This window comes from Labrus bergylta, chromosome 1, assembly GCF_963930695.1.
Source record: "Labrus bergylta chromosome 1, fLabBer1.1, whole genome shotgun sequence".
NCBI lineage: Eukaryota > Metazoa > Chordata > Actinopteri > Labriformes > Labridae > Labrus > Labrus bergylta.
The window spans coordinates 34,228,786-34,240,283 of NC_089195.1; the positions used below are offsets into that span (position 1 = coordinate 34,228,786).

The 11,498-nt window shown below is 43.0% G+C and overlaps 1 protein-coding gene across 2 annotated transcripts; it reads left to right on the top strand.

Moving 5' to 3' along the window:
* The first annotated feature begins 809 nt into the window (after positions 1-809).
* On the top strand, positions 810-10,597 carry LOC110002901 (mitochondrial glycine transporter B). Of its 2 annotated transcripts, XM_020658581.3 has the most exons (8): positions 810-1,013; positions 1,310-1,389; positions 3,922-4,046; positions 5,574-5,658; positions 7,200-7,379; positions 7,571-7,739; positions 8,595-8,758; positions 8,845-10,597. In XM_020658581.3, the coding sequence occupies exons 2-8, from the start codon at positions 1,375-1,377 to the stop codon at positions 8,965-8,967; spliced, it is 861 nt and encodes a 286-aa protein (XP_020514237.1). In that variant the 5' UTR covers positions 810-1,013; positions 1,310-1,374; the 3' UTR covers positions 8,968-10,597. The 2 variants fall into 2 exon arrangements, with proteins under 2 accessions (XP_020514237.1, XP_020514236.1); XM_020658580.3 differs by lacking the exons at positions 810-1,013; positions 1,310-1,389 and adding an exon at positions 2,694-3,144.
* The last annotated feature ends 901 nt before the right edge of the window (positions 10,598-11,498 follow it).

Here is an 11,498-nt window from a genome sequence, read left to right on the forward strand (position 1 = left end):
GTGGCTTAGCACATAAACGAACATAAAAAAAAAATACAAAACCAATGCTAATTTTCACACTTGATCTTCATTCTGTTAATCACAACAAGATACACGCCCCACTCCAGGAGACATTTTTCTGTTCTGTCCTGCATCCTATATGACATTCTTTCGTATGCAGCTACTGTGCCCAGTTCAGTCAGCCAGTTCGGAAAGGGAGGTTCTCCTGATGTCTTCCAAATCCTGAGGATAATCTGTCGTCCAGTCGTGATAGCAGTTTGTAAACATTGGCTCAGTGGTTTTGAAAAAGCAGTTAACGCCGTACAATCCCCCAAAATGTAGAGCTTAGGACACAGCACAAATTGATAATGTAAGAATGAATCTTCCTCCAATACTGATGAATCATGGGGCACGACCAAAGTGCGTGTACCAGTGTACCTTCACCACACTTCCAGCAAGTAGTCGAATCCTTTAAGCCAAGTCTGAAGAGCCAATAAAACCAGTGCAGAATTTAAAATTGAACAAGCCTCACCCTCAGATCCCTTGACGGATCTTGACCCACTCCTGCTCAGCACATGATACCCCCAAATCTCTTTCCCAGGAAACTCAAAGGGCTGTGACAAAGCTCCCTCCTCCATGTTCCAGAAGATGATTGTTTTAATGATTTGTCTCCTTTAAAGTTTATAAAAAACTCCATATTTAATATCTGTCCCCTTTATACCCCTCACACTGACCTAATGTCAACCTCTGTGACACCCACCACGTGAAACACTCTGCTGGTGGTCTGCTGCCGGCGATGACGTGTGTCGTGACGTCACTGGAGGGGACCTTAGTCTGCTAGCCGGATGCTAACAGTCGCAGCAGCAGCAGCAGCACAACAACAACAACAACAACAAGAGGACGCCTGTTTGTTTTTAAGTTACAGGAAGTTTAAGGAACGACAGAGTCCCGCACATCTCTGGCAGGTCGATGAAATACGTGTAAAAACATGTCGCCTCTGAAGCTCACAAGGCTGTCCATCTTTTCCAAGTCAGGTAAGTGGAGCTAGCGTGCTAACGTAGCTAACGAAGGTGTGCAGGCTGTAAAACTCTCTAAAACGAACTTTATGAATCAAACTGGGTGTTTAATCTGACTTTGTTTACCACAACTGCCTTTAAAGCATCGACACTTTCATGTTAAAAAGAGCCGGTTTGTTCTGACAAGGTGTATACTTCAGCACACACTGACAGCTAGCTCACCTAGCTCACCTAGCTTCCTGCTTCTGTAAGTGACGTCATTGTTTTTAAAACGTAATTCTTGACTGACACGTGACTTCTCCCACTTTCTGCAGCCTCGGCTGAAAGTAACTGACGGGGCAGAAAACTGGACTCATCCGACTCAGCATCCAGGTGGAGGATGGAGTTAGCAGCGGTGAGTTCACCTGCAGGCTGCGTGTCGTCACCGGGTGCATTCAATCAATAAAACTTTATTAGTATAGCAACAATAAACAACAACGGTCATCTCAAGACAACCTGAGCAGGTAAAGCTCAGGATTTAAGCAACATTTAATAACAAGCAGAACCAGACTCGTGTTGAACAGAGTCTGCTGAGTACAGAAGGAGGTAAACAAACAAATAAACAACAACAACAAATTGGAGATTTATGACTACAGTGTAATAATGTTGAAAGTGTGTGTAGATCTGTGTGTGATCAGTCTAATTTAATTCAATAAGCTTTATTGGCCTGAATGTGACAATATTGCCAAAGCATATAATAAAAAAATAAAAATAATAATACAATAATAATATGAATTAGTTGTTAAAATTCATAATTCAACAGTAACAATTATAATAATAATAATTGGAGACAGACAGATATGGAGTTCTGGGGTCAATATTGATATTAGGGAGAAGAAACATCTGATAGCGATACCTTTCTTAGATCTATCTTTAATCTGTAGAGATAGACTTAGAATAGAATAGAATTACTTTATTGATCCCAAACTGGGAAATTGTTGCACATTTATTGTGTTGATGCAGTTATCAAACACTTGTGGAAAGTAAGTGTGCATGTGTTTGCATCACCACATGGCACTCTGAAGAGGGATGATGCTTTTTGTAAACCATATAGCGCCCTCTGCTGGTGAATGCCAGACTAAGAGCTGCGAGTGTAAAACATTGAAACTCAACTGAAATGCTGTTCAACTGGGTGAATAAATCTACAAATATCGGCGCATATCTGAGATTAAATGAGCCGATAGTCGCTAGATATGTGACTGTGGGCCGATATTATGGGTATGGCTGTAATAATAATGATATTAAAACAAGAGTGATAATCAGATATCTAAAAATAGATCTCAAATATAATACTAAACAAATTAAAAAGAATAATGTGTAATTTATTACTTCATATTGTATGTGTGTGCTTTGGTGTTGTGTGTGTTTGTGCCTTTGTGTGTGTAGAATGGCAGTGTGTGTGTGTGTGTGTGTGTGTGTGTGCGCGTGTGTAGATTGTATTTGCAAATTGTATATTTTAACAAAAAGCTGCCGCCAGCAAAAGAGCGAGCACCGTCTAAATTGCATAAATACAAAACATTGCCAACGAAATGACTGCAAATTACCTGCAATCTTTGGTAACTGAAAAAAAGAAATTGCCCAATATTGTGTCCCAATGAGGCGGAATCAAAGTAAAGAAAATCTGGTACTGTGGCAGCCTTAATACACACACACACACACACACACACACACACACACACACACACACACACACACACACACACACACACACACACACACACACACACACACCTCATGACTCATGCCATTTGACAAAGATGCAATTTAGCAGTGAGCTTTACGGAGGGGGTAGAGAGACGGGGAAAATACTGATGTGAGAGCGTGTCTCTGGAAGATAAAGATAGAAACCCATTGAAAAGCGCGGGCTGGATTAAGCTTCTGCTTCGGCTGTGAAACGAGTAGAGAGGAGGGGGAGGACGAGAAGCAGGAGAAAGCTCATTGTGGGTCGACGGGCGAGGGAGAGAAAGAAAGGGAGAGAGAGATGGGGGTTTATTTTATTTCATAATATGGTATTTCCAAAGAGCAGCATCACAGCGAGCGCGGGGTGAAGGAGGGCAGAATGCAGCAGAAACAGGATTCTCAGAGCCGAGCCCCGGGCAGCTTTGGGAAGGTAGGAGTGTGTGCGTTAATGTGTGCATGAAAGTGGCACGTGTGTGTGTGTGTGTGTGTGTGTGTGTGTGTGTGTGTGTGTGTTGATGCAAGAGTACAGCAGAGAGCTTTTTAGAGGTTGTATGAATTTTAGCTTTTGTTTCATGTTGTCGCCGTTACTGTAAACATTCCTACTGCTTAATTTTTCTACCTGTTTATTACCTTCAAATGAAGCTTCAGTGTTTGTCTGTCTGTCCACATTTGTGTCTCAAGCTCGTCGCTGCCTGTTTGTCCATGAGGCGCGTGTGTGCGTGCGTGCGTGCGTGTGTGTGTAATCTGTCTCTACACATCTCCATCATCTTCTCTTGTCCTCCGCTCTGCTCTACAGGCTTGTTTTTATTTTCTAGAAATGTCAAACGAGCAGATTCAGATCAAGTCCACCAAATGTCATGATGACATAATGCTCATTATTTTCAGGATTTTTTCATGCAGATATTTGTGTGGATTATGTTCCTGGCGAGGTGATCACAGAGGGGGGGAGATGTTAAATACAGATTTTGTTCCTGAGACTAATTCTTATATTTCTCTGTCTCCCCCTCGCTCTTCTCTCTTTACATAATTCGGATTCCTCTTCTCTCTCTCTCTCTCTCTCTCTCTCTCTCTCTCTCTCTCTCTCTCTGGTCCATCATCTGTGCTCTCTGTCCGCCATGTCTCCTCTTCTGCTCCCTTTTATCCTCTCGCCCCTCGTCTCATCTCTCCTCTGTTGTCCTTCTCTCCGCCTCCTCTCGCCGTCCTTCAGGCTCACCCGGCGCTCAAAGCCTTCATGTGCGGCTCTCTCAGCGGCACCTGCTCCACGCTGCTCTTCCAGCCTTTAGATCTGGTCAAGACTCGACTACAGACCCTGCAGAACAACGCCAAGCCGGGGTATGGATGCATGCAAAACAAACGTACACACACACACACACACACACACACACACACACACACACACACACACACACACACACACACACACACACACACACACACACACCCCTGCGTGCCATCAAATTCATGTCAGCATCCTCCTGGTGTTATCTTCTTCCTCTCTGACTTTGATTCAAACACAACATCCTCTGCAGGCACAGAATGACACACACACACACACACACACACACACACACACACACACACACACACACACACACACACACACACACACACACACACACACACACACACACACACACACATACATGCAGCAGGGTGGGTCGACAATCGCAGGCAGTGTCAGCCTGGACCTGCTGGTGTGACCCATATAGGACAATTAGTCACAGCAGCAGCATCATGTAATCACACTGTCGGGTTGTGACTTCCTCTAAGAATTCTGAAAACCCCAAACAGGGGCCCGTTTCTAAAAGAAGGATCAACACACCCTCAGTCTAACCCTGAGCTCTGAGTTCATTTACTCTTAGATGGGAAACTCTGAGTTTTCGGTTCCAGATCAGCTAAACTCGGTGTTCAGCGCAACAACGATAAAAAGCCAACATGAATGGAGCCCCGATTCTACGATTCACCATGGCAACAGGTGACGAAAAAGAGATCCTCCTACTTTAACCATCTTAAAATATATCAATATCTTCATGCAGACATACGGCGAATATGAACAGGTTTTAAGAAGGAAAAAAAGTAAAACTGCTGCACCTCAGCGGCAAAGGAGAGAGACGTGGTGTAAGAGAAAACAGCTGCTCGCATCAGTGCGTAATGAAGTCTCTTCATTTAGTATTTAATCAAAATTAGAATATTGCAGGTCAAAACTAGTGGAATTGTATTAAACCTACAGTTTATTTTCATTAAGATGCAATCCAGCGGAAGAAAAGCAACTTTAAAACAGCTCAAAATGAAATATAAGAACAAACTATGGTCAGGGTGGTATTTTTATCATTTGACAGCCTATTAAACAAAGTAGGCTACTTCATTCTATTTGAATGTGCATTAAAGACGCCATGTTCGATAAAATAGTTTGTCTTATACGCTGTAGTATTACCATCCTAACATATCATATTAAAACAACCTGGATTTTTATTCAGACAAACGGTGAATCTTACGGACTGAATGAAAGAATGAGGAAATGTAACGACGTTTCTGGCTCTTAAAGAGAGCGGAGTCAGAGAGAAACTCGGGGTTCATTGAAGAAAACCTGTATCCCGACCAGGTTAGGTTCACAGACTCAGTTACCATAGTAACTGACTCAGAGGTAAAGTTACCTCTCCCTCTGTAACGGGCTGGAGTTACCCCTCTTTCTCGGGTTTGAGTGACCTCCCACTCTGAAACGGATAACCCAGAGTTTCCCTCATTTCAGGGTTAACTGACTCAGAGTTTGCACAAAACCTTCTTTCAGAAACGGTTCTGTTCTGTGTATTTTTACTTTGTTTGTATCTTTAAACTTTTTCCTTAAACGTCCTCCTGCAGCGCTCCAAAGGTGGGGATGTTCAAGGTTTTCATCACTGTCATAAGGACGGAGAACTTCTTCAGTCTGTGGAAGGGAGTTTCACCGGTGAGTCTCCGACCTTTTTATTGGTATCTTTGAATACAAGGATACCTGTAGTTATAAACACCTGAGGTTGTTCTTTGGCGCGAGAGGGAGACCAGCAGCACTTGTTTATTTTAGGTTAAATGTTTATTTCCGCTCTGCACAGAACATTAGAATCACAAATTTAACCGGCGGCTCCGTTGATTACGTAAAGGTCATGTGCAGTGTTTTATTTTATTTTATAAAAAAAATTTTGGGGGCTTTTTGTGCCTTTATTGTAGAGATAGGACAGTGGATAGAGTCAGAAATAAGGGAGAGAGAGAGAGTGGGGAATGACATGCAGGAAAGGAGCCACAGGTGCCATGATTTTCACGTCTTGTAGAGTGAGCATGTTTCAGATTAAGGAGAAGAATATCAGTTCACATTCTCCTCATGTATACGATGCTACCTCAATTTCAAAATTAGGAAAGATGGGGCGCTGGTGGCACTGGTGGTTGAGGCTGTAGTCCTCAACGCGGGCGGCCCAGCTTCAAATTCAACCTGTGGCTCCTTTCCTGCATGTCATTCCCCACTCTCTCTCTCTCCCTGATTTCTGACTCTATCCACTGTCCTATCTCTACAATAAAGGCACAAAAAGCCCCCAAAAAATAGAATAATAATTAGGAAAACATTTTAACTTGTGCCGTGTGAGCTGGGCTTAAGGTTTATCACGATACCAGAGTCACACCTAAAGAGGAACTTCTTCTTCTGCACGCTGTCCAAACTGCACAAATGATCAACGTTAGTTTCTGAAAAGTGGTTCATGTATTTGTGCAATTTGGACAGCGTTCTCTCTCGCAGCAGCTTTATGTTAAGAGACTTACTGAATAGCTGAAGGTTTTAAACTGTGGCACTTTTCCATACTTTGGATCATTAAGCTAACGATGGATGGATTGTGTTTAAAAAGCACCATCAGTGTTTCCTGTAAAATGAAGCTGAACCTGAGAGATGGAGTTGATGGCATTGTTTCATAATATGTGATTTTTAAGGGAGTCACGACGAGTCAGCAGTCTCTCTCTCTCACTCTCTTTCTCTCCCCCCCCCCCCCATGCTTGCAGTGACTTTATGGATAAATTAAAATAAAGTCTGAAATATACTTGGGCGACCCTCTCCAGTATTTTGAGAAACACTGACGTGGTATTGAAAATTGAATCAAATAGATTTTGACATCCTTCACTTCCTCTGTCAGATTAAATAAGTGTTTCTTCTCTTTTAGACTCTAAGAGCCGGACAGACACTCGGAAAATGTTGTACAGACTAGTGTTGCAGTACCTGAAATCAGTCTTGGTCTCGAGAAAACGTTTTTTTAAAGGTCTCAGAATCGGAATCAAAATCATTTTGACTCGGTCTCAGACTGGGCAGACTTTATTATGAAACCAAACAAATAGCTTCCCATCCGTATAAAGCTTAAAAATTATTTCGTTTTTTTAAGTGTTGAATATTTAAAGGTTTAATAAGACTTTGAATCATCACATTAAGCTGAAATTAGAGATATGTGTGCTTCTTCTTGTGTTTTTCTCTCACAGTCGTTTGTGCGCTGCATCCCCGGGGTGGGGATCTACTTCAGCACCTTCTACTCCCTGAAGCAGCACTTCTTCCTGGACCAGGCGCCCAACGCCGGGGAGGCCGTTCTGCTCGGAGCGGGCGCCAGAACCGTGGCCGGCGTCTCCATGCTGCCGTTCACTGTCATCAAGACCCGCTTTGAGGTGAGCCTGACTTTCTTTACACACATTTGTTTTCAGTATATTGATGATAAATGTCCGCTGTGTTGAGGACTATAACCTCCACACATCGACTGTGATAAACTTGTAGAATAATCACCACAAAAGGAGCATTTAAACCAAAGTATGTAGCTTTGTGTTTCGAGGTGAACTTGGCATGTTTGATGGCGTTTCAGAGCGGCTGTTACAACTACGTGAGCGTGGCCGGCGCCCTGAGGAGCGTGTACGAGACGGAGGGACTCAGGGCTCTGTTCTCGGGCCTGACCGCAACGCTGCTCCGGGACGCTCCGTTCTCCGGCATCTACGTCATGTTCTACAGCCAGGCCAAGAAGACGCTGCCTCAAGGTGAGAGACGCACCCACCTCAGCCAATCACAGCTGAGATCATCAAAATGTACAGGAAGCTTTTTTAAATTCATGACACGATCAAATATTGAGTAATTATCAGGAATTTAACTCTTTAAATGCCAGTTTGATAACATGATTCTGGCATTTAAAGAGTTAAATTTCTGATAATTATTCAATATTTGATATTTTTGAGCAGGGCTGGAGTTGTTTAAGAGATAAGAGAGAAAAGAAATATGAATCTCTTCTATTTTTATATCAGTTTTTTGTTCGCCCTCCAGTGTCCAAACAGGGAACTACATTTTAAATCTGATGCTACACAAAAACTAACAATGCATCAAAGTCAATATTTTTACTGATGACTGAAAATCCCCCAGACACCAAATATTTTTCGTATAGAAAATAACTAATTTTTGTGTTTTTTTTTTTCATAAATAACAACAGTGACATCATGTAATCAAACTGGCATTTAAAGAGTTAAATTCCTAAAAATGATTGAATGTTTGGTAGTTTTGAGCAGGGCTGAAGTTGTTTAAGAGATGTATGCAGAAAAAAGTAGGAAAATTTTCAATTTGTTCTATTTTTATATCAGATTTTTGGAAATGGACATTTTTGTCCTTAGTGACTTAAGAGGGTCGTAAATTAAACTGATGACTGAGGGTTAAACACAACGATTGGGAGGTCAAAGGTTAGGCTACATGTGACCAAAACAAAAGATGAGGAGAATACAAAATGCTTCAGCACTGTCTGAAATGTTGCCAAATTCTGCAGCACCTCCTGGTGACCAAACGGGCATCGAGGTCGTCTTTACACAATGAACAGGTGAATACTTGATTCCTGGTTTTCATTCTGTCAGAGGTCGCTTCGTCGGCCTACGCCCCGCTGGTCAACTTCGGCTGTGGGATGGTTGCCGGCGTCATGGCGTCATTGGTCACACAGCCTGCAGACGTGGTGAAGACCCACATTCAGATCAGCCCGTCCCACTGGAGCATGGCGGACGCTATCCGCTACATCTACAAGGTGAGTGTTGATTCCACACTGCATGTGATGCTCGTCGTAACATTCAAAAACAAATCTAACCCCTCTCTGTCCTCGCTCGCCCTCAGGAGAACGGCGTGGCTGGGTTTTTCCGCGGGGCCGTACCCAGGTCTCTGCGACGCACTCTCATGGCCGCCATGGCTTGGACTGTCTACGAACAGCTGATGGCTCGAATGGGCCTCAAATCCTGAAGAGCCGTGACGAGACCGAGACCGGATACGTCTGAGTTTGTGACTGACAGAAGTTTCTCACTGGAAGTCCTGAAAGTGAAAGTGAACGAGGGAGTCGAGGAGGAGCAGCAAAACCAAGAACTTAGAAAAGAGGAACCAGGTGGATAAATGTGTGTGTGTGTGTGTGTGTGTGTGTGTGTGTGTGTGTGTGTGTGTGTGTGTGTGTGTGTGTGTGTGTGTGTGTGTGTGTGTGTGTGTGTGTGTGTGTGTGTGTGTGTGTGTGTGTGTGTGTGTGTGTGTGTGTGTGTGTGTGTGTGTGTGTGTGTGTTGGTATTTAAATGTTTGTGTGTGTAAGTTTGCACCTGACACACACTCTTCTGTAAATCTTGGATTGGAGTGACGCTCCCTGCTGTGAAGTGATCTCATTCCTCCTCTCGTTTTTACATTTGGACGCTCTGACGTGTATCCAGCACTTTAAAAAGGCCTTTCCCAGAGGGCCTGTAACCGTGACAACCCTGAGTTGTTTTTTTTTTTTTTAAATGCTGTGAAGAGAAATGGGACACTCTCCGAGCTGGTGTCCCGTCTGCTGAAGTAACCAAAAGGAGCTCTGCACATATTTATGATACGTGCTTTGGATTGAGCGATCTTTTCTTTAACGCCAACAACAAGCAGACTTTATTGTTTTCAGGCTCCGACAATCATGAGTGCTCACAGAGCGGCATTGTGGGTAGACAAAATCACAATAAAGCTGTTGTTGCCGTGCCAACTATGCTAATATAAAGTTTTTATGAAACTGGAGCAAGTTTAACTCTGCACAAGCACAACCAGATGTTCTTCTATTTGTGTTTTTATCGCTGTAAGGTCAGGGGGGTGTACTACGAAGCAGGTTGTTTGGGTTGTCAAGGTAACGTCAGGGTTAACTCTGGGCAACCGGTATGAAACTCTGCCTTCTGACGGGACGGGGCGCAGATGGCCTCAGATCATGCTTCATATTACAGAGGGTATAGTCCTCAAAGCAGGCGTCACGGGTTTGAATCCCACCTGCAGCTCCTCTCCCACATGTCATCTCTCTCTCTCTCCCTCTCTCGTGCTTATTATCCACTCTGTCCACTTTTCTTTCAAAATAAAGGCATGAATCGCCCCAAAATGTATTAATTAAACTGCCTTCTAATGGGGCGCAGATGGCCTAGCGATTAGATCGTGCCCCATGTTACAGAGGATAAAGTCCTCTAAGCGATCGACCCGGGTTTGAATCTGACCTGCAGCCAGTGTCTTTTTAAATGGCCGTAGTTTTTAAAATCATTTTTAATACCTTTTAATTCAATCGCTCATTAAATGAACAGAGATTATGTTGTTTTAAAACATGCACTCTTAAAAAGTGTTATTACTATTTTAACAACCGCAGTTCGTGATCCTGTATGCTTACAGGAAGCTGACTCCGCCTCTGATTTGTGAGCACGCTCATTAAGCTCCGAGTTAACTGACCACGTTGATAACCAGCTCTGTGTGATCTCATTTTTCAGCGTTGGTGAAGCCAGGTGACCAGGGTTTGTTGAACTTGCTTCATACTATACCCCCCAGGAGTTTTTATGAGTTATGTCTTTTAAAGGCCTTTTTTTAAAATAAAATAAAATGTACGATGTCAAAAACAGCGATGCCACGTTCATTAGTTCCTGTGTTTTAACTTAACGGGTGTTCTACACATTCATCTTACTAACAGGGTGACATGCTGTCATTGAGTTACCGCCTGTGATTTATTTAGAACACTGTCGGTATGTTTCACCAACATTTACCTTGTTTTAGAATGATTCTCCTGTGTTTATAAAAAGTTTTACTGAGTCATTGTTGACACTGGATGGATCTCGAAAGCTGCTTGTAAATATTGAAGAAAAAAAAACAAAATTATCAGCTGTATTTTTGTTTTGCTTGTAAAGTGCTCCGTTTGGTGTAGATTGTATTTATTTTTTGGAGTTATATTGATAATAGTTATAATAAAAGAAAGTATTCATAGAGTAAATACCAAACACAAGATCTCAGTAGCAGTGAAGCTTTAAAGGAGCAGTATGTAACTCTGACACCTAGTGGTTAAAATGGGTACTGCAGTCTAAATTGTAGAGAGCTGTCTCCTTTCCTCTCTAGAGTGGATGCTCACTCAGGTCACCATGTGGTGGACTCTGAAGCTTCAGTGTTTATCCAGCTCTGCATGGGTCTGTAAACCTTTCTGTGTTCTAACCTCTCTCCATTTTTCAAAAGCATCTCCAATATTGATCCTAGTTTGAGCACGTTTCTGCTCGTGGAGCTTATTAGAAACATGCAGAGGCTTTTTAGGTCGGGTACAATCACTTCTATCTGAACCACTTCTCTTGCCCGCTTCCATCGCTGCAACACCTGTTGGCCTGATAACTGCTCTCATATCTGGCAAACCGAGGGGTGTCCAAAACGGCCGTGTGGGGGCGCCTTAAAACCGCCTACCTTCTCTGGTCCAAACAAATCCAGAGCCTTCAGGAGCAGCAAGTTAGAAGGAGGACATACTGGCTGCTGCATTGTTGTCA

Bases quoted from the DNA above. Each gene is read 5' to 3' on its own strand.
- LOC110002901 (XM_020658580.3), top strand. From the start codon at position 3,094: ATGCAGCAGAAACAGGATTCTCAGAGCCGAGCCCCGGGCAGCTTTGGG. The intron at 3,145-3,921 runs GTAGGAGTGTGT...GCCGTCCTTCAG, and splicing joins CCCCGGGCAGCTTTGGGAAG to GCTCACCCGGCGCTCAAAGC. The intron at 7,380-7,570 runs GTGAGCCTGACT...ATGGCGTTTCAG, and splicing joins TCATCAAGACCCGCTTTGAG to AGCGGCTGTTACAACTACGT.